General features: G+C 40.8%; 6 protein-coding genes across 6 annotated transcripts; 3 read left to right on the top strand and 3 right to left on the bottom strand.

The window, feature by feature from the left end:
* The first annotated feature begins 4267 nt into the window (after positions 1-4267).
* F4817DRAFT_354287 (uncharacterized protein) lies at positions 4268-5250 on the top strand. The gene is made up of 4 exons (XM_049305495.1): positions 4268-4378; positions 4443-4574; positions 4649-4750; positions 4826-5250. Exons 1-4 carry the CDS (start codon positions 4316-4318, stop codon positions 5153-5155), a joined length of 627 nt encoding a protein of 208 aa, XP_049153720.1. The 5' UTR covers positions 4268-4315; the 3' UTR covers positions 5156-5250.
* A 4773-nt stretch (positions 5251-10023) lies between these two features.
* F4817DRAFT_321279 (endothiapepsin) lies at positions 10024-11306 on the top strand (the record flags this gene model as incomplete). The annotated part of the gene is made up of 2 exons (XM_049301273.1): positions 10024-10744; positions 10807-11306. The coding sequence occupies 2 exons, from the start codon at positions 10024-10026 to the stop codon at positions 11304-11306; spliced, it is 1221 nt and encodes a 406-aa protein (XP_049153719.1).
* A 628-nt stretch (positions 11307-11934) lies between these two features.
* F4817DRAFT_354275 (Metallo-dependent phosphatase) lies at positions 11935-14966 on the bottom strand. Its single transcript, XM_049305494.1, has 5 exons — positions 14445-14966; positions 14188-14243; positions 13330-14130; positions 12843-13251; positions 11935-12734 (listed from the first exon to the last, which is right to left on the bottom strand). The coding sequence occupies exons 1-5, from the start codon at positions 14713-14715 to the stop codon at positions 12325-12327; spliced, it is 1947 nt and encodes a 648-aa protein (XP_049153718.1). The 5' UTR covers positions 14716-14966; the 3' UTR covers positions 11935-12324.
* A 75-nt stretch (positions 14967-15041) lies between these two features.
* F4817DRAFT_363366 (UROD/MetE-like protein) lies at positions 15042-16920 on the bottom strand (the record flags this gene model as incomplete). The annotated part of the gene is made up of 5 exons (XM_049306636.1): positions 15042-15891; positions 15956-16019; positions 16149-16245; positions 16358-16511; positions 16590-16920. 5 exons carry the CDS (start codon positions 16918-16920, stop codon positions 15329-15331), a joined length of 1209 nt encoding a protein of 402 aa, XP_049153717.1. The 3' UTR covers positions 15042-15328.
* An 891-nt stretch (positions 16921-17811) lies between these two features.
* On the top strand, positions 17812-20116 carry F4817DRAFT_354262 (uncharacterized protein). The gene has a single exon (XM_049305493.1). The coding sequence runs from the start codon at positions 18278-18280 to the stop codon at positions 19619-19621; it is 1344 nt and encodes a 447-aa protein (XP_049153716.1). The 5' UTR covers positions 17812-18277; the 3' UTR covers positions 19622-20116.
* Positions 20117-22816, bottom strand: F4817DRAFT_354260 (uncharacterized protein). Its single transcript, XM_049305492.1, has 2 exons — positions 20739-22816; positions 20117-20654 (listed from the first exon to the last, which is right to left on the bottom strand). Exon 1 carries the CDS (start codon positions 22475-22477, stop codon positions 20786-20788), a length of 1692 nt encoding a protein of 563 aa, XP_049153715.1. The 5' UTR covers positions 22478-22816; the 3' UTR covers positions 20117-20654; positions 20739-20785.
* Positions 22817-23071: the final 255 nt, after the last annotated feature.

Raw genomic sequence — 23071 nt, 5'->3', positions numbered from 1 at the left:
ATAAAAATATATATAATAATTTTATTATATTTATTAATTATTTTACAAAATTTTACCATATATATTATTAGTTTAAATTAATTTAAATATTTAATGGTTAATATTTTTATTTAAAAAATATTTATTTTAATAATAATATAATTATTTTTCTTAATAATTAAATTTATTATTATTATATTATCTTTATTTATTTTTATTATAAAATTATAAATAATATAAATAATATTTTAAACTTTTATATTAATTATATTTATAATTTTAAATAAGATATATATATTAAATTTTATATAAAATATAATAAAAATATATTTGCTTTATAAATTTAAAAGTGTTTATTATTTAATAATAATAATAAATAAATTAATAAAATCCATATATATATAAAATTTTAATAGGAAAAAAATAAATTTATATTTATATTAAATATAATATATATTTTTAAAATAAATATTTATTATTTAGTAGATATTTATTATAATTATAAATTTGGTAAAATTTAAGAAAATTTATTACCTTTTTAATTTAAAAAAAATATTTAATAATTAAAATATAATAAAACTAAATTTTTAACTTAAAATTGAAAATATTAATATTATTATATTTATTATATAATTATTTTAAATAAAATAATTAATAATAAATTTATTATAATAAATATAAATATAATTATACCTTTTTATTATATATATTTTATCTGCGGTAAGTTTAAAATTAATATATATAGTAAAAAAATATTTAAATTTAAATAAAATTAAAAATTTCTATTTATAAGATTTATAAAATCTTTATTATATTTTAATTTTATTAATAAGTTTAATATATTTTTTAATTTATATAAATTATTAATAAGAAATTATATTATATTAATTGGTTTTTCTATAATAAATTAATTTTAATTTAATAATATTTTTCCTTTAATTTTTAATCCTTATAAGTCCAATTTTAACGAAATAATTAAGGTTTTTAGTATTTTTAAAACATTTAATAAAGGTATAGAAATAATAATTAATAATAGAAAAATTTTAATTTATACCTTTATTTTTTACTTTATTAATAATATATTATAATAAATTAAAAATAATAGATTTAAAAATCTTTATATCAAAAAATTTTATTATTATTATTATATTATGTTTGTGAAAAAGGCATTTTAATTATATTTAAATTTTAATATTATTAATTATGGTTAATATTATTATTAAATTATATAAATATAATATATAATAAATATATATATTAATAATATTAAAAAAGAAATATATAACATATAATGAAATATATTAAATCTTTTATTACCATTATAGTTTATAATTTTAGTTTTAAATCTAATCTTTTTATAACTATATAATTTTACATATTTGGAATATAATAAATTATTTTATTTAATATATACCTTTTTATACAATAGTATTTTAATATCTTTAATAGTAATAGCTTATACTTTTATATTATAAAATTAACCATTTTCTTTTGGTATGTATTAGTTACAATTATTAAAATATTATTTATAAAGTTATAATATATCCGTTTATATTATATAATTTATTATTATTCTTATATTCTTTCGTAATTGGTTTAAGTTTACATATATTAAACCTACATTTATAAAAAAGATAAATGTATATAACAATAATAATTTAATTTATTTTATTATAAAAATATATATAATTATTATAAAAAATAATATTATTTTTATAAGATCTAAAACTTTAATAACTAATTATAATAATATAAAGATTTTAATTAAAAGAGTAAAAATTTTCTTTAATTAATTAAATATTTATATTATTAATTTATTAAAATTTTATATTAATTTGGTTATATTAATCTAAAATATTATATTAAATAAAACATTTATTAAATATATTAATAAAGATATAATTAAATAATTTATTTAATATTTAAATAATATATTATAACCAAATATTCATATTATTATACATTATATAAATTTTATAAAAGAATATAATTTAATTATTAATATTAATATATTAATTAAAAAAAATTTATATTAATATATTAATATATTTATTTAATTTAATAAATTTAATATATATATAATTTTATTTAAGTATTTTAAAATTAATATATATCAAATTAATTATTTTAATATTAAATATATAATATTAATAAAATTTAATATTTAATTTATTATTTAATTTATTATTTAAAATACATTTAATAAATAAGATTTAGATTTTATAATTAAATTATAAAAATTATATTAAAAATATTTAAATTTATTAAAATATATTTTATTTCATTTTAATTAAAATAATTTAGTTAATATTATAAATAAAAAAAATACAAAATTAAAAATATTTACATTTATTAATAATATATATATTAATTTAATTATTATTAATTTTATTTTATTAAAAAATATTTAATATATTAAATATTCCATTTTCGGTAAAAATCTTTTACTTACCAAATATAATAATTTATTTTTTACATTTAAATTTAACCTCCAATTAATATATTATTAAAATTATAACTATAATAATAATTACCTTTATATATAAAATTATAATATTTAAATATAATAAACATATAAATTTACTTTTAATTAATAATAAATAATATTTATATATTTATAAATAAAACTAATTCTTTTATTAAATATAATAATATTAAAAAATAATTTATCTTTAACAAAAATAATTATATTTAATATTATAATTTAAATAATTTTATTTATATTAATTATATTTTTTTATTTAATATTTATATTAAATAATACATTTTTACAATTATTATACCTTTATATTATATTAATATTTATAATAAATTTGTTAATTTAAATATTTTATAAAAATTAACCAATAAACCATTTATTATTAAAATTATAATTATTAAACCAATTAAACCATATTTAATCTTAATTAATAATTTAAATATAATTTATATAAAATAAAAAATTTATTAATTATAATATTAATAAAAATAAATTAAAAATTTACAATATTTTAATAATAATTTATATAATTAAAATAATTTTTTTAATAAATTTAATTTTTATTATAACAATAATTTTTAATAAAAAATAATTTTTAAAAAAAAAATAATTTTTAAAAAAAAAACGATTTTTAAAAAAAAAACAATTTTTAAAAAAAAAACGATAATCGCCCAGGCAATAATTACTTAAAAAATAACGTTACCTCTTTAATAAATAATATATATAAGAAATACGGTACTCCATTAAGGAACCGTTTTTTAAAACCACCCTTTGCCGCTATGGTAGTAAACAAATGTAGGTACCTGGGACTTATTAAAGTTTTGGTGGGTTAGGTGAGTCAGTCGGCAAATTCCGGTACTTTGGAGCATTAGGCCAGGTACATGTAGGAAAGTAAGACCCACTACGAAGTACAATTTCTGATGCGACTGTCTATTCTGGTTCGAAATATTGAATCAATATCGCTGCAGTCTTAAGAGACAGTCACTCACCATAATTTATTAAGCACTTTTTATCTTAACTGTGTATTCAAGTTTAACACTTATTGTCAAATAGATACCCGGCTTCCTGTTTTAGTTTTTATGGTTATGTTCGACATTTAACCGTTTAGCAGTTTAGCTATGGCAATAGAAACTTATCAATTCCTCCGAGATTGTAGCTCAACAAAGTCGATTTTCCATTGCATATTCGCACTATTATTATCACGACTAGGCGACGTATTTAAATGTACCTAAGCACTAAAGAACATTTGAGATCGTTGTTCCATAGACTAAACAATATTGTAAAGTGTCAGCATAATGTCAACTGGTGACAATCCTGTATCCAAGTACACTATCCGCTATTTACATCGCCTGCTCATTAAAGTCTCGAGAGTACCTAATCTATTATATGAAATCTCAGTGGTAAAAATAAATACTAGTCAAGGCAATTTGTTTAATATTTAATCTTATGCCATAACCCGTGTGACTGGCTGAAAATGTGAATAAAGAACGTCCACTAAAATGAGAATAAGGGGAAGTGCCGAAATATATCAGTGAATGTAACAAGATCTTATAAATTATCTAATTACCTAGTAACTTACCTAGGTACCTAAAATTAGATTGGCCTAGTTACAGGACAGGTAGAAATGGGAGGGAGTCGTATACATTACGACCAACACCAACCTAAGTCACGGATTATGATTCACAAACAAATATTCGTGTACGGAATAGGTTACACGCAGCTGCATGATTGCCATGGCCCCCAAACTGTCTCTAATAAATTCAGTATCTTCCCCTCCTTTGCATTACCTATCGACATCTTTGCTGCTGTGCTTTTTCAACATCGCTACCACAAGTCGACGATAACGAGGGCTTAACTATGAAACCATACTTATTGAGTTGTTTTAGCCTGGTGGCGACAGGCCTTCGGGCTAATCTCATGGTAAGAAACTAAATAAATACTAGTTATACCAAATCCAAAAAAGGATATTCCTAACATTTTCTAGAGCGGAAGCCGGGGTTATGACGCAAATCTACCTGGAGCCGAAACGTTCAACGGCTTGACAGTGGCACCGCTAGTCATAGAAGGGGTGGTGGATTCGGATGGTATTAAGAAGACCTTCAACGGTACTATTCAAGTGAGTAAATATTATCTAGCTTGGGAAAGTAGCGGTTCTTGAATCTATGACATATTCCTAACCGAGAGACCTAGGAAATCGATATACAAATCCGCAATCTTAATCCCGACTTCTCGTGGGAACACTTCCAGTCCATGACACGACGTCAAGATAAACCATTAAGGAAGCGTAGAACGGTGAGCTAAATTTAAATACGCGATTTTACGTTAATTAACCATCGGATTAAGTTTATCTGACATTATAGATAACAGGAGAAGGTTTTATGCCATGTGCAGAATCTACCACCCGCTTCGAGGGTTGCTATAGAGAAAAATCGCGACTGGCTGAACTCACTCGCTACAGGATTATCCGTTGATGCCCAACGTTGCACCAAATTCTCATGTATAGAGAACGCGGCAGTCTGGTTCTGTAATGATAATCTATGGTGGATCCAGCAAAATAGTATTACCCTTGCAGACCATATTGATGATATCCTGGGCGAGCTAGACTGCTCGATTTCGGGGAACGATAACTTGATTCAAGGTCAAGCATTTGATGGAGATGATTACAATATCATTGTTAATGCCGACCAGTGCCCTTAATCCAGCACTAAGGGATAGCCTCATGTTTCTCGTGTGGCTTTTATTATCTTCATAATAGTAGATAGGGAGGTGGGGGATTATAACACATTGTGACAGTCTGAGTCTTCAGTTTACCTATTAACATTCAATATGATATTTTTTCCTGGTTAAAAATGCCACGGCGCATCACAATGATAGATAGGTATAAACTGGAAATTTCTTTCCGATATCACGTTTCATTTCTGTGCCGCGTAGTGTAACGCTTCACTATGAATCCCAAGCATATTAAGTTGCCGGCACGGAGCTGCTCAGACGATCTTTTAGATGTCTAATTCTGATAAATTCATACGACTGCCTTAACCTAAGTTAGATCATTCATATTGTTCTCAAAGCTGCAATCCAGCAGATTAGACTCATTTTCCAGCGCACCACATCTCAAATGACTATAAATGTACCTATATACACTGTTTACTAACTTAGGGTTCTTCTTAGTGGCTATCAAAGCAAGTGTGAGACTAATAGGCTGCCACGGGTATGGGTGCGAGTGTAAGGAGCACTGTGAACGTGAAGGAAAAAGGAGGCGAATTAGAATAGGCCGCCGGCTTTGGGAAAACGGGGGGTAAGTTTAGATTATCGGGCTAATACTTTCGTGACTTCTACACTGTCGTGCTTTAGCAAAGTAATAGTTTATAATAGTTTACTTCTAGATACTTAGGATACGACCCTATAATCACCCAAATCTTCTTAATCGCTTTAACCAACTTTTTATCGGGGTGTTGTTACCTTTCTCAGATGTTTAATTTATTAACAAAGCCCTAAGTGGTTGTGGTAAAGATCGCGGCACATTTGAGCGCATTAAACCTATTCCCAGCTATCCGCCAATGTGTCCATGTGCCTAGCTCTTATGATTAGGTGCTGCTGCGAATGTATGCTTAAAATTGATCGATTATCTATCTCAGTAAGGGAGGTAACTATGGATTAAGCTATACGGAAATCCTACATGCATAGACGATTGCTTTCTAGCTTCTCTAATTATTCTTTGGGGAGCAAGGGGAAAAGCAACACATACCAAATTCTTTTTTAACTCCGATGCTTGATGACATGCATATTTCCGTTGGCCCTTATTAACTGGAGGCTCCTTTAGTTTGCAGTAGTGTTGCATACCTAGGTAATGCATGAAGCTGCAGCTCGCCGAGCGAGGGAACGAGGCTCTAATATACAGATCTATGCGCTCAGACGCACTACGACGGAAAGGTAAGCTATCAACCAGGGAATAAGGCTTGAATCATGGCTTGTTTCGCAGCCTCTGGGACTCGCTTGATTGCCTCGATCTGTAAATACGTATCCGAATTAGGCAACTCTCATGAAAACGGAGGCGCCGGTTCAGCCTCCAGTGGCGTCGGTGTCAATCATGCGTTACGTTACCCGGAAGCATGGGTACCTAGGTACCTAAGGTATATTGAGAATTTGAGACATCCAGGATATCTCTTGAGCTTTATTAGTGTTGATGGCATGTGGTTACCCGCTCGGCGGCTATTATGGTGGACCATTAGTGCAACTGTGCCAAAATCAAGAAAATTGGTGGCACTATGTCTAATAGGGTAATAATAACGTTAGGGGTACAGTGTAGGCTCGATTATTTGCCCTGTATACACAATTTACAAGGTAATACATACCCTTTTTAAACCTAATAGTATAATAACTTTACGAATATTTATCCAAATCTTTTTTAAAAACTATTAGTATTTCGATTAATAAATAACAAAAATTATGGTCCAGGTTGCATACTATTTGACCTAATATTGGTAAAGATATTAAAAAGGCTATAAACGTAGCTATACGGGCCACTTTCTCAAAAGGTTTAAAAAATTAGCCAATCAGATTTAGCTTTTACCTTAGCCTTAAACTATTTAATTGCCTTACACACACACACACACACACACACACATACAATACATTTAAATAACTTTACAAAAACAACAATCCAGACATTACAATTAATATCATTTTAAAGCCTTAATTAATGCGAAAACAATGGTTCAAGTTGCATTTGAATCGGCCTTTTGACTGTTATGTTGTAGTAGAATCAAATAGCGCTTGTCTACCTAGAGAGGCAAGCACGTGATACCCTTTAAAAGCACCTCGATAAAGTCATTCCAAACAGACTCCAGATACTTTAATAGCAATATAATACTCAATACACATCGCATAAACATGCACTTTGGTCCATTATTTTCGCATTAATTAAGGCTATAAAACAATACCAATCGTAACGTCTGGATTGTTGTCATTGTAAAGTTATTTGAATGTGTTGTTTATATGTAGGTATATGAAGCAATTGAACATTGGATTGATAATTTAATCTGATTGGCTGAATTTAGATTTTAGTAGAAAGGGTAGCCCGGATTCTACCTTGTATATACCCCGCATAGTGTACTGTGCACTTAGCGTTCTTTGCTAATTACCCTTTTTGGAAAATTCCGACCTATTTTATTGATTTTGGCACAGTTGCACTAATGGTCCACCATAGCTATGCTATTCTGCAGTCAGGGTCTTTACCTTAGGCTTGACTGACTCAGTTCCCATGCGCTGACCTGTTATTTGTCAACAGATCCTGCGCCTTAATAACGACCTCGGCTTGAACAGGTTAAACTACTGTGATGATGCTGACCGTCGAAACTGAATCGATGAGGCTACAGATCGTTATAGGCTTTTACTCGACGAGCTTCCTTAATTGGATAAGTTGATAATATGAATAGCATGGCGTCAATGGGAAGGGCGAATGTGCAATACGGCCGTCGGCCGAATAGTATCTACCTCCTCAAGTAAGTTACCGATACGATAAATTGAATGTTTTAGTTACCTACCTACCTTGCCAATAAGCAGTGTAGATCTCTGGAGATAAATTCCGATTGCAGCAACTCGAGCTCGTCCCGAGGGGAATAGCGTGAACGGTTGATTGCACGAGCTCGGCGTGATCCAATAGGCGCACGATGCGACGATGGTCCATATGTTGTAAAACTGGGGAATAAAACAGTAATACGCAGAGAGATATGTGGTTGGACAAAACCCAAGCTGGATAGCTTTTACCCGATAATTGTAGGGGTCTGGTTAAGCATGTTCTCTGCCCTATCACCAGCTCGAAGTGCCACTCTCTTCTGTCATCCCCTGAACCTTTCGGTCGGGAAAACGCACTTCCATCCTGATCAAAAAAAAATAAAAAATTGGACTTCTTCTCGCCGGGTTATTTACGCTAGTATGTTAATGCTGCTAATAAGTCAGCCTAGCAAGGGATCTGCACATGCTAGATGGCTTAAAGCCATTCGTAAATTACAGTAAAGAAAAATATTACGCAGTAAAAGCCGATGAACATCTACCGTGACGTACATTTCATAGCGTGTCGACCAAAGAAGCTTTCGTACGTCATGTGTTCCTGGTGTTCCTGGCGATAGCATCTAGCCAAGGTGGCCAAGATCCGGGGAAAGGCTTGTTTTCTTTAGTCCTTGTCTGAGGTCTCATTCTGACTAGCAGGAAGGTCGCCGGCGTTGGTCGAATGCAGTTGATGATTCACCAGGTAAGAAATAAAATGACGGTAACGACCTGCCAAAAAGCGCCAAGTTGTAGTTAATATCGAAGCCAATCGCACAAAGAGAACCCCCACCCCGCAAGCGGCATGGGTGTGGTGAGAAGCCAAGGCAAGCCTTGCCCCTATCTGAAACAACCCTACAAGCCGGCACATATAGGACAGGGAACGATACGTTACTACGCAGATCTTCAATGCTGTACGGCATGTCCAGCCGCGCTAGAGCACACACGAGTCAGCCAAGCCCATCTGCGTAGCAACGTGGCCCGCACTCTAATCTACATACTACTGTGGTTGGTTTAAGATCCAAAGAAGCTTAAAAGCCCACCTTGTTTGTAAGACACTGACGACAACGTGATCCATGCGCTCGATCCCCTTTCATCTCTTTATCAGTTGGTAACTGTCAAATCACCGCCTCCTCCAGCCCGGCTTCCGAATCCATATCTCACATGCTTCCGAGATGTGGGTTCCGAACAGACCATGGCCGGGGATGGCCGTAGCCGGAAAGGAAAATACGTACCAGCGATCCGCGCCAGGTGAAGAAGGGGGCTGCTGGGCTGCTGCTGGGGGGGAGAAAAGCCAACGAGAATTGCATGTAAACGGCGCGGAAACTGGAGAAACTGGACAATGTACCAGAAAGGGGCAATAAGCCGGCCTGCCGTTATGTGGGCGATGAATGAAGCATATCAAAACGGCCGGCCAATCAGTGAGAAACTTAGAACATGTTTGTCCCAAGTCCGCAGGTTGAGATCTACCTGCCAAGCCGTCGTGTTCCACAAACCAGAAGCGCTGCCGGCCTCCCCCCTCCAGTGCCCCCCCTCGCACAACCTGAGTCGATCACGATAGCTAAATGTTGACCCAAAAGACGTGATTGACTTCTCTTTGTATTACTCGGTACAGCTTCTTACCCGTAACGGCAGCTGTGGTTCCAAAAAAAAACCCACTCGCATGGAATAGCTCTGAGTCCGGTTTCTTCGGTCGTAGATTGGGAGAGGGAGATCTGCAGTCCCCTTAACTAGTCTCTGTCCCATCCAACCTACCTACCCTTTCCGTTGGTTCACGATCGCAACCTGCTCAGCTCTGGTATTTTATAAATACCCTTCTGCTCAGCCTGTTTGGAATATTTGTTTGCTCACCATCCTCGGGCTGCAAGGAGGTTTCTAGCTATAGTAACAGCTTCTCCCTTTCGAACATATATCATACATACCTCTCAGTCTTTCGCTATCTCCATTCACTCTTTTTTACGCCATTTTTTAGCATTGTATATTCTATCCCGATCAAAACACCCCTAAGACATATATTCAATATGGTTGGCTCAGCTAGCACTATCGCCCTTGCGGCTGCGGTCGCCGGTATTGCGACGGCGTCTCCCGCGCGTCCACCTAAGGTTGGGACTTTCTCTGTCCCTCAAGTTAAGAACCCAGGCTTCAAGCCCCATGGCCCGGCGCAGTTAGCTAGAGCGTACCTTAAGTATGGCGTCAAGCTTCCGGACGGTTTGTCTAGGATTATGGCCGACTTCAAGATCTTCCGTCGCGATAGCGGAAGTGCCAAGGCTACTCCGGAGCAGTACGATATTCAGTACCTAACTCCCGTCTCGATTGGAACCCCTCCTCAGGTGCTTAACCTAGACTTTGATTCCGGCTCGTCGGATCTCTGGGTATTCAGCACTCAACAACCCCAAAGCAGCATCAACGGCCAGACTCCGTACAACCCAGACGATAGCAGCACTGCTAAGAAAATCAGCGGCGCCAGCTGGGACATCTCATACGGTGACGGCAGCTCATCAAGCGGTGTCGTCTACACTGACGTCGTTACCGTCGGTGGTGTTGCATTCAAGAACCAGGCTGTTGAGGCTGCGAAGACGGTCTCCGACCAGTTCACGAGCGACAGCAACAACGACGGCCTGCTAGGTCTCGCCTTCAGCAGCATCAACACAGTGACGCCCACCCCGCAGAAGACTTTCTTCGATAACGTTGCATCCAGCCTAGATACCGCGGCTTGGACCGCCGATCTTAAGTACCACGAGGGTAAGCTTACTCACAGTTTGGAATACGAGTTTTGAAATTAAGTTGCTAACCTACATGATTAGCCGGTACTTACGATTTTGGTGTCGTTGACAGCTCCAAGTACACTGGTGACATTACCTACACAGAAGTTGATAACAGCCAAGGATTCTGGTCTTTCACTAGCTCCGGATATGGCGTTGGCAACACTAGCTTTAAGTCAAGCCCGTTCGCAGGTATCGCTGACACCGGCACTACTCTTGCTCTGCTGCCCGACTCTATCGTGACTGCGTACTACCGCCAGGTGTCGGGTGCGAAGCTGGACCAGCAACAGGGCGGCTACGTATTCCCCTGCTCCGCCAGCCTACCTGACTTCGTCTTCGGTGTCGAGGATGCCAAGTTCAACATCCCCGGTCAGTACATCAACTACGCCCCCGTTGACGACTCCACCTGCTTCGGCGGTATCCAGTCCGACGAGGGTATCGGCTTCTCCATCTTCGGCGACGTTGCCTTGAAGGCGGCCTTCGTCGTCTTTGATAGTTCCGAGGGAAGCCCAAGACTGGGTTTCGCCAAGAAGAGCCTGTAAATGGCGGGCGCTCCCTCCCTAGTCAGGTGTTAGGGTGTACACACATCTAAGAGAGCGCACTCAAACGCAGTACATGTTATGGACGGATGGTTTGATGAGGGGCTGGATTTGAAACGACTCTTATACTTGTATATGATTGACGCAACTCGAGTGCATGGGCATTCTTGTTAAAATGCGACACTCTGTATATCACTTCTCTATAATAAATTTAACCTGAGCATTTTGAATCATACCAAAATCGAATATCTTCCTATACCAAGTGCAAGCAATAATATCACCCAAGCCTTCTTTATTGCAACGCAGAATTATGCTGAGATTAGTTCATGTACGAATCTCCTATCCCCGATTATGCTTAATACCTGTTCATCTTAGCCCCTGCTAGAGAGATTGTGATTTTCTACCTCACAGGATACCAACCGATCGCCCTAGCAATCACCATTTTTGCACTGAAAGAGCAATAAATAGGGTTATTTTGAGGGCTAAATTGCCACACGAAACTGTATTCCTAAAGCAAATACCCCTCGTTCGTAAACGAGGAGGCAGAAGCTTAGTATAATTTGGTCAGGTAGTTTAATAAACTAGGTCCAAGGCTTAGGTTGGTTACGCCTTGATATTTAAACCAAACACCGTTTGAGTCAAAAGCTCTTAAGAACGTTACGAATCAATTTGTTCGAAACAGCCAACGCGGAGAACGTATCCAGCTATTTATTATAATATACGGCCGTCTTGCACCTAATCATAGTCGCGTTGTTCCAAATTCCTGCCTTACCCCGTAAAATAGGAGTTATGAAGAGACTGTGCCGTAGCACCGTAGGGGAAATTCGAGAATAAAATCGCAATCCCGGTTTAACAGTCAGATCACAGCCTTGCGGTTTTTGTCGAGCCGTTGAAATGAGTCCTTTCTATAACTCGGTATTTTAACTTTTTGTCCGAATATCATAACGTCGTTACAATCATAGCCATCAAGTCATTGCACGATCCCGTTCTATCCCTTCAAACTAAGAGGATTGCTAACTCCCTATTTCTGCTCGCCCCCGACGCAGATGATACGCCCCTCAACCCGCGGCGCAATCGCTCTAGTCCAATCGACATCAAATTCCCCCTCTCTAAGTTCCTCGCCGACGCGACTCTCAACCTTAGCGATCCGCGCCCATTTGGCGAACACGCGGCGCATGATCTGCATCTCCTTATCAATCGTCTCGATATCGCCGACGTATCCTCTATCCAAGCCATCGTTGTCTTCGTCGGACTCAGAGTCGACAGGATGCTGACACGTCTTCCGCTCTCGAATCTTCTCCGGTGTCCAATTGTCCCAACCGGAGACGTCTGTTCTCGCTGTTGGACTAACTGGAGTCGCGGTTGCTGCTGGGAGGTGATGAGTGTGGTTTGCGTTGACCTTGCTCGTGACATTGTCCCAATATCGACCGACTAGGAAATGTGTTAGTTTATGCAACCTTCTAGGCTAAGTAGGTACTCTTTCAGGGGGGGGGGGGGGGGCAGAGATGACGAGGCCGTTGATAGATATAGGCAGCATACTATTCTTTCCCCAATACTTCCACTGTCCCATCACACGGAGCGACATGAAATATTGTCGTAGCATCATCGAAATTAATATTCCGTTCTCTTCGGAGACAATCTCCTCGGCTTTGCCCCCTTCCTCCTCTATCAGGAGGCTATCGTAGCCATCCTTGCCGCGAGCCATGTAGCCTCGGGTCACTAGTACGTACTTCCTGGCCATATCTATCGGCTCCCCGCCGATCGTCGCTGTCACTATGCGCGACCCTGTAGGTTTGTGGCCATCGAATTTGAAAGTAATGTTAGAGACCTGCGGGAAACGACCCTCGAGAGCCGGGTATTGTGATAAACCGTTCTCCAAAGCGTCCCAAATAGCTTGGCCTGTAACCTTAATTACCACGACAGGATCCTCGAATGGGAAACAATTCATCTATTGCAGCATGTGTTAGCTGTTTGCCGAACCACCCAGATTAAACTAGATGAGGCGTGAGTCTTAGGAGTTGCGTACAATATCCTTTAGTAGTAACGGTCCTGGAGGGTAGACTTGGTCGCCACGGACAGTCCCTGACGCCATGATGCTACAATCGCCTGAGTAGTAATGGCGCATAATGTCGCACACCCAATTAGCGATATTGCTCTCCCTTAACCTCACCGTCCGGAATCTAGCATCGAGGGGCGCAGCAGTGTAGCCGACAGGCTTCTGAAGTGTCGCCTTGAGACTTGCAGTCAGCTTTTCGACCAGCTCAACAGTCGGCTGATGCTCCGGGATCGCAGACGTGATGTCTCGCCGTACGATATCGAAGTCCCATCTACCTGAGTCGTCGGTCCGTCGCCTGGCTTCGATATAGCTCATCTGCTTAAAATCGGTTCCTGAACGTAGGACGTGCGTTCCCTTTATGAGGCTATGATTATAGTAGTGGTCATGGCCTCCAAGAATAATATCAATGATTCCGTCGGTCTGCTCAGCTAATTTGTTATCATTCGGCTCTCGCATGTGCGTTATGGCGATGACGATGTCAGCCCCCTCGGCTCGCAATTGTGGGACAAGCTCCTTTGCGGTTTGGGTGGCGGATTTGTAGATGAGGTTAGGAGGTAGACTGTTAATCGTAGCCAACCATTCGCGTTCGCCTAGCCCGATCAACCCAATCTTGATACCATTAGACGAGGTGATTAAATGAGTCTTTTTGCAATTTCCGATAGGAACCGAATCTCCCAGCGCGGGATCCAATACGTTCGCGATGAGCCATGGAAACTTGCACTTGGAGGAAAGGTGCTTGAATTGAGAGACTCCAAAGTCAAGGTCGTGATTCTACTCATCATATAAGCAGCTGATGATATACGAGAAAGTATTGGCTTTGATACATACTCCTATTGCTGCAGCATTTGTCCCTATGTTGTTCAATAAAGGCACCATGTGATCACCTGCCGAATTTCATATATCAGCCTATGATCTTCAAAGTATATAGCAACCAAACTCAAAGTAGAAAACTTCTTAATCCATAAAAATCCGCGTATTAGTTTCAAAAGAACAGAGTTCATTATGAGATACGAGATATGCGTTCACAGTCACTCGAGCTCTGTAAGCTCCGCAAGCTCCGTAAGCTCATCGTATGTAAGGCATACCTTTCGTAACGGAACTCTCTAAACTCGGATTGAAGGCGTCACCGGAGAACAGTGTTACCAACTCTGGCTGCTCCTTGAATTTCTCATTCTCCTCATAATGTTTTATGAGTGACATGAACCGAGCGGCACCTCCTACCGGTTCGCTACTAGATTGGTCGACGTGATAGACGTCATTGTAATGGAGAAGTCTCAAGTCCGGAGGTCCATCGTGAACCCCGGAGCTAAAAGTAATGGACTCATCAGGAGGTACTTCTGTCTTCTTTTCCGGCATGGTGATGGATAGCGTGCGAAAGGATGAAAGGTGTATTTTGGTAGAAGCAAAAAGATGAAAAGAATTAGTGACAGTAATATCGACTATGGAGGTCTCAAGGCGGTAAGCCGACAAACATCATAATTCCATTTGATGAAGTTTTAGTGGGCATTACGGTGCATTCGACGCACAATTCGCTGGCCCTTTTACCTGCCTCCAGCAAGGTAAACCCCTGCTACCCCTGAAGACCGGCTCGGCTCAGCCCCATTTGCCAAGGACGGGGACTAACCGGTTAACATATTAAGTCTGACGAATAGAGGCGTCTACGTTAATAATCCTCTACTATGTAGAATTAGGACAAGCCCACAACTTCAAGTTTCACACAATTTTCTACCTATCGTCGGACTCACTAAATTCGTACAGCATTCATGCTTCGTGGCACGTTGCATGTATACAATTAGGTAATCACGCCTATCGAGTTATAAGAAACCCGATATCGGGATTTTCTAGCGTTTGTTCTGTTCTAGTTCTCAGCTTCCCGCTCCAAATCTGCATGTTGAATACATAATTTCGACTCCGCTCAAGCATCATCACCATCACCATATATATAATATAATATACATACTATTTCTCTCTATGGCTCACCCGGCCAGATCGTATCAGCGAGCTTTCTCACTAGCTTTAGCTTTGCAATCATGTCGTCTCGCGTCACGGCGTTGCCAAGGTGGTGGCTAGCGAACCCGCATTGCGGACTGACGCCAATTCTCTTAAGCGCTTCCTCGCGCGTCTGACCAGCGCCACTCGCGATGATATCAGCTGCTTGGAACACCCTATTGCGTGTCTCGTCAATGTCCTCGAGCTCAGGGAACTTGCTAGTGATGACGCCTAGGACGACATTTTTATGTGGTGGCAGCTCCTTCAAAGGCTCAAAATTACCTGCTCGCTCCGTGTCGTATTCTAAGAAGTATGTGTCGGCATCGATGTTGTTAAAGAGCTTCGTTGCAATTCGATCGTATCCTCCCTCTGAGAAGTGTTTACTGTATGCGAAGTTGCCCCTACAGAGGTGGATGCCCAGGTGCATGTCAGCCGGGCGAGACGATACACAGTCGTTGTATAATTTGATATACGAGTCGAGGAGAGCATCGGAATCCTCCCCATCCGCCTTGAAGCCAGCCAACATCTTCTCGTCGCAAAAGTCTGCAATTCCAGCTCCTGTCAATATTTCCTTATCGGTATAATAAGCATTGAAGGTCTCACTCACAAGCCAAATTCGGGTCGTCAATGGTCACGTTTCGGCAACCGTTGTCATATAGAAGCTGCAACTCCTGTAGTATTCAGGATCAATATCGGCTCATGCAATATGTGACGAAGTCGTCATAGATATTAAAGAGGCAAAGGTATAGTATAATAGAATAAGAGCGCGTTAAGGCGAGGAACTTAGGGAATTGACTTACAGTTTGGTAGGCTTTGGCAATATCGGCAAAGTACTCCTCGTCGTTAGCGTACACTTCCTTCGGATACGCTTTGCCCTTCTTGTATCTCAGATGATACCTGCAAATAGTTAGCCTAACGGTATACCAGCATCGGCTTTATACAGTCTCGAGGAGAGACGCCAACAAAGGTGAATACGCAGCATCAACGGATGTTAGATAGAAAGGATTACCATTCGGGGGCGGCGAGCGTTATCTTCAAATCCTTCACTCTGTCGGCGGGGACTAATTTCTTAAGATAGTTCCAGTCGGACAAGTATGCACTTCCGACATGCTTAATTTTGCCAACGCAAACAATTGTTTCGCCGGGCTTATGGCCCTTCTCAGCTAAACGATGTAAGGGGTTAGCTTGCATGTCTAATGATTATAACATATATTATCCTCAGCTACAACAGGGAAACTCACTAAACGCGGCGGTGTCAGGGACGTACAGCCGGAACATATCCCACTCTGGTTCCATGATCTCTTCGAATCCCTCAAGGTTAGGGAAGAAGGTTCCCCAGAATTGATGTCGCCGATACTCGCCATCGTTGATAGCATGGAACCCGAGGTCTAGCTGCAGTTTGACAATCTCATCAATGGCATTATCCTCGATGGAGTGCAACTCCCCGTCCTTAGCAACATCGATGGCCTTTACGTCGGCAAGCTTAAGACGCTTCTCGGTGAGCTCTTGCGGGCGGAGTAGTGAGCCCAGATGCTCTGCACGGAACGGCGGTCGCTGCTTGTTGGCTGGCATATCGGTTAATAGCCAAGGTCGAAGTAGTTATTCAACGTCTCACTAGATTCTGTGTGGTAGAGGGGAGGTGGGAGATGAGAGTAACTTTCCTTTTTTACCTGCTACCTACGTCGAAGAGTTTACAAGGATACCAGGAACAATAGAAAGGAGGAACAACCAGGGAAGAAGCTAGACGTCATACCGTTTATCTATACCGCCTTCCCCATTGCCAAGTTCGAGCGGGGGATAATTCAATCCCTCCCTAGCATAAGGTCAACTGGAGGGTGAGTGCGGAGTGAATAAGGGGTATCGTGACAGGATCTGAGTCAAAACTACATAAGAGGGGGGTCCTTTCTGAGGGGTATAAGGCCAAGGACCCATTGATGCTAAAAAGTATCTACATAATGTGCGTCTTAATAGCAACATTGCGGCTTGATTTACTGCATCCGGGTTAGTGGGACTGAAGATGTTCGGCTGATAGAGAAAGAAGCCACGGCAGGTCTATTGTAAAAAAGCGCTACGAGAAGGTCCATCACCGCGTTCTGATTCGATTTTCGCATTGCCGTCCTTGGATATCCATAATTTCCCCGATTTCTCCACGATTTGATATTTTAACAATCGTATAACCCCTGCACTCCCCCGCCTTTGTCAATGCTGACTTTACGCGTACGTACTATGTACACATGAGCATACTACGCCGGTGGGTAAACGTCAAGGCTTCTCAGCTAAAGCGCACGGCGTGTTTTATGTAAATAATACAACGTGATAGCTCGTGTCATTATGAGCCACAAAATATTTATTTTATCTACTTCACTAATCACTTATAATCTAAGGACTTGCAATATGACGTTTTGTTGGCATTAAAGCTAGGTATTACAATTTTAAGAACTATATTGGTTATTTCTATGGGTCGGGAATTCTTTACCTGCAGAATCCACACATGTCATTGAACTCTTTTTCTTTTTTAGTCCAATGCCCTAAAATGCAACTATGAGATATAGCCATGTACCTACCTAGTTATCCATAGTAATTGCTCTCTCGAGTATAGCCCCTCCCCCTTATCTGCCCCCCACTGACTTGACTTGGCCCGAATCCCGACGACTATATTCGTAACTCAGACATCATCAAATGAGAAGAGTTATTCAGCCTCGACGCGACTTCAGCTTACCATCTCCGTCTTGTTTACATGTCAGCATCAACACAAATACCAAGAGTCTTTATATGATATCTATTAGAGGCTAGAGTTATGTTGTTAATAGCTTTCAATTAGCTATTCCTATAAAAGCAGTTTGAGACGGTCCAACTATTAAGATTAGAAGGAAAGAAAAGGATAATTATCCCGTTTGGAAGTATAACTCGGAGTTTTCTCTTAATCGAGATGGATCGTATACCACCAGAGATACTCTTACACGTCTTCGAGTTCCTCGATGACCCGGCTCCGTCGCAAGTGCGGCTTCGCGACCAGCCGAGCGACGACATGCTAGATGCCAAGTCTTTATATTCGCAATCGCTCAAGACTGTATCCTTCGTTTGCAAGACTTGGCGGTCTCTTGTGCTCCCTAGCCTATTCCGTCATATCTTATGGAGACCCAAGATATCCTCGCTCAGCGCTTTCACATTGAACCCGATACCACTTCTACGCTTCCTAGAAGATAATCGGCTAGACCGCAGCGTCGCGACTTTCACTATGATCGTCGACTTCGTAGATAGGGATGCCGGTGCCAATCAAATCACTCCTGAGATACGCTCTGTCGATCTGGAATGGTTATGGGACCAGCTATTCTCCGTCATCGACCCTCTAAGGTTCACCATCATTACTCCTCCCAATACTCTCGCTTCATTCTTATCCCGTATGCTCTTCTTAGACGACGCCTGGTCGTTTAGCATTCCTTATCATATTCTCTCACTCGCCCGAACTACTAGAGATTCACGTGGCAAGTCGAGTACGCATACAGAATTATCTAACTCAGATATTCATCCCTCTTCGTCACAGCACCATCCTTCTACGACAACGACCCAGGTGGCTTCGGCAGGTCCCTCCACCACCTCATGTTCGATCCGCTATAGAAAACCACCGTCGTGTCCGCTCTTCACCGTTCGTCCTTGGACTTCACTACTCCTGAATGAAGGCTCGTCTACTAGGGTTTATCGAACATATGAGTTCTTTCTGCGTCGACCACCGTCCATGCTTGGGGCCCTCCTTGGGTGCGAGGAACACCCTAACGACACCCCGCTTATACCGCCTACTATCATTGACTTCAATTACATCGCCATATTCCCCTTATCATCTCACTTTGAGATCCTACTCCAGAACCTACCCAAGCTTGACCGTCTCTTTGTGCAGCTGACCCCCGGGCCTGAAAACCGGATCTTAGAGGCAGAAGATGAAATGAAGCACATAGATCCGGCGGACCTCTGGATGGAGCGCAATACAGCATACAGCTCCCTGATGCGCGAGCTTACCTTCGCCGCCGACCCCGCGGTGTACCCAAGAAACTGGGCGTCGCTACGGGTTTTCGAGAGCGGCGACGCGGCAGACCACGAAGCCTGGGATATGGCGGTACAATTTGTCGAGCGCAGTGGCGCTAAAGGCTGGAAGGTAGAACGGCCAGGCATTTTTGTCAAGGAGGACGAAGAGGGAAATTACCCTAACACGGACCGGGAGGTTGATGGTCATGTTGGACCACCAACCTCCTCGGGGGAGCCAATTTTGTCAGTATAATTATTTTCCTTCATCTCTATGATTTTCACCCTTAAGTACATTGTGTATCTGCCGAGACAATCAGGCTTTATAGACACAAATAAGAGGTATATGTATAGTCTGCTGACGAGGCACAAGTAAGGGATCGCTAAGGCGATTCGCCTTTAATGGTGTTGCTCGCCTGCCGTTCTCCAGCCTATGGTTATATATGCACAACAATCAGCCGCCCATCGTCCACGGGGGAAACCAATAGCCACATCTTGAAATAGCTCGATCTCGGATAACAAATGGGAGTCCCTCCTTTATAACGGGTGCATGCTTTATGCATGGAACTTCTAAAAAATGCCGCCTTTTAAATACTTAAATAGGTACACATGTACTATACTCCTACAACAAAGATACAGGTTAGAACGATACAGGATCGCCGGTAGACACGAGGTTACAAGGAAGGATCTATTATACTTGTACAAAATCGAAGAAGATAGTGCTTTAAAAAACTCCGACTTGAAAAGCCTCAGGGTGTTTTATTTTCGTATTTCAAGTATACCATCCTCGAATATGATATGACAGTGAGTCGATAGTATAAGTGCCTATATATCCGCATAACCGAGCCAGTGCACCGGGTTCCTATGCAATAGATGTCATAGATACATTAACCGTGCGCACGAGACTTGTATATTTACCCAGGTAAGGTAAGCAGGCGTTGTTCCACCACCTCTATAACCGGCCATGACCTATTCATCCTTATCCAGCCTAAAACACCAACCGAGATCAAGACCGAGACCGAGGCGCCCCAAACGCCGAAACAGCATACATATTTCTATATGCGCGGTAACGATACCGATAAATCCACATCTTCCATCGTCTAGAATAGCCAAATTGCTCCAGGTAATCCCTAGATCCTCATAGGCATAATGGGAAAGATGCAAAGTGCTGGTGTCTAACGTCGCTCTAATCCGATTGTTCCCCCCTCCAGGATACAGCCTATGAGCTGGTTCCATCCGGGACAATGTAACCCCTATATTCCGATGGATATGCCATAATACAGTAGAACCTAAACCAGAGAAAGGATGAAACGATGTTAGAAGAATAAAAAACAGACTAGTTAAAATATAAATAAGAATAAGAATAAACTTGCGAACAAAAGTAACGCACAGCCGTCTGCGTAAGCTGGGAATTCTCACCCTAATCCAACCGGCCAGCATCCTTATCGCTGTCCTCACTACTCCAGTCGACCGGACCGACAACATCCACAGCCGCCTTGCGCTCTGCGTCTTCTGTCATTTCGCGCCAGGTGCTCCAGCTTAGCATTATAAATGCTACCACAATCAGACACCCACCGCTTAGAGCTGATGGACTCATGCCCTCTCCCGTGATAATCCAGTCGGCTAGTGCCACGATGAAAATTGTCAGCAGCGCAGCGACACTACTTAGCACGGGACTCGTTAATGAGATTAGCACTAGGAAGCTGCCCGCAAATGTCGCATTCATGATCACCGACACGAAGAGATAGAATGCCGCTGCGCCAGTGGGCAGCTCAAAGGTTTCCCAGCCGAGAATATGGAGAATCGGCAAAGGAATCCATAGCACGAAAAGTGTGAAGGCCCCGATACAACTTCCAAATGCGTTGGCGAAGATCATGCCCCGCGTTGCCGACGTACCCTCGGGTGGGCAAGCGTACCGCTTATATAACACCTCATAGAGCCCGTACAGCACGCTCCCCGCGCCGATGATCATGTTGCCGAGGAATCGCGTGCCGGCCTCAGTTTCTGCTTCTTTATCAACTCCCGCGCCAGATTTAGAGTCGCCATACGCGACAACCATGACGCCAACAATGGCGATCAGCACCGCAACCGACTTGTCGAGGCGCAACTTCTCCTTGAGTAGGGGTACGCTGAAAGCGTAGGCGAAGAATGCAGAGCAGTTATAGATGGCGGTTAAGTCGCTGGGGGTAGTCATGCTGACGGCAACGTACCAACTCAGGCCTGCTACTGTTAAAGAAGTGGTAACGAAAGCAGTGGTGCGCAAGATGTAGGGTATTGGACTGCGCTGGACAACGTGCCCGGGGATGTCGAGCTCCTGATGTGCGACCATATGCGCCGTTGAGCGCAACAAGTAGACGTGCCTCCTCCAGAAGGTTGGCCACGGCACGTTCCAATTCTGCAACCGCAGGATAAGTAGTTGGGCCGGCCAAAGCAGCGCCCACGACCCGTGTGTAAGATATAACATGCAGTAAGCCTTATCCCAACCAAGCTCGTGCTGCACGTACCGTCCCAGCTCCGTCTGCACGCAGAAGGAAATTAACGACACGATCAGGAAGATGGACGCGTACGTGTATTTCTTGCGCACTGCCATCCGCGCTTGGGTATCAGGAGACCGAGATCTCATGGTGGAGCGGCGGCTAAAGGTTGGTCGGTCGGAGGCTGGTGTAGAAACAGAGGGTATCGGGAGAGGTGATGTCGGCCGCGAGTTGTTATACCGTGTCCTGCCGCGATCGTCGTCGTCCGATTTCTTTAGAAGCGGTGTGACAGATCGACCGTCAGACGGACGGAGGAATGCTGATCGTTTGGCGCTGTCGGGCATGGTACCGTCGTCGTCGTCCGAGTATTCAGAATAGTCTATGTCGAACCTATGAGGGCTACGAAGATGTGTGATATCCGAGGCTTCGTCGTCTTCCTGAACGAAAGACAATCGCCTGCCGAAGACCGGAGTTCTACCTCCTACGGTGTCGGTGCCACTTCCGATGTAATCTTCAACGCTGGACCCGAAGGAACTAGCGGATAATAGCGGTGATGGTTCGGCTTTCGAATATTGCGACGTCGGTTTTAAGCGAGCCGGTATGCTGGACAAGCGAATGTTGTTTGGTTTCGAAGACATTAAAGAATAAAAAAAGAATAAATAAAAAGAACGGAAGGATGATTAGGTGAGAATTGAAGGTTACCTCTTACGGCACGGTACGAAGAGAAGATTACTTGGTACCTAGTAAGCGAGAAATAAAGAATATAATGCACGTAATCCTATTCCTTACGTAGGTTATGCAGGAGCAGCAGAAGAGAGAGACTAAGGTCGGGATTCTGATTCGTCAAAGTAAAAAATGCCGTATGCATAGGTATCAAATGGACAAATGTTTATGTATGTAGTTGCAGTTGGAAAATCATCAAGTGACACCCAAAAGAGCGGAATTCAGTAGCGGTTGGTTCGCTAAGGGCAGTAAGGGGTCAGGGGGGCAACGCTAACACATGTATCCCCTGCTGCTCTCGTCGTTGTCTTTTATGAAGATCGGTCGCGGTAATCTTGGCCCTTATTGGCGCGGGTACCTTAGGTGCCGTTATCCGGGGTATCGGTAATGTATTCTTACCAGCTTACATGACATAGGTACATATCCCGGCAGCAGGGCTGAGCCAAGCTGTCGTGTTACCTTGCTACATTCAATATTTACAATCTTACCGTATGTAGTACCTAAACGTCCTC

Source organism: Daldinia loculata, assembly GCF_022478755.1.
Source record: "Daldinia loculata strain CBS 113971 unplaced genomic scaffold F4817scaffold_106, whole genome shotgun sequence".
Classification (NCBI taxonomy): domain Eukaryota; kingdom Fungi; phylum Ascomycota; class Sordariomycetes; order Xylariales; family Hypoxylaceae; genus Daldinia; species Daldinia loculata.
This window is presented reverse-complemented; position numbering and strand designations above follow the sequence as displayed.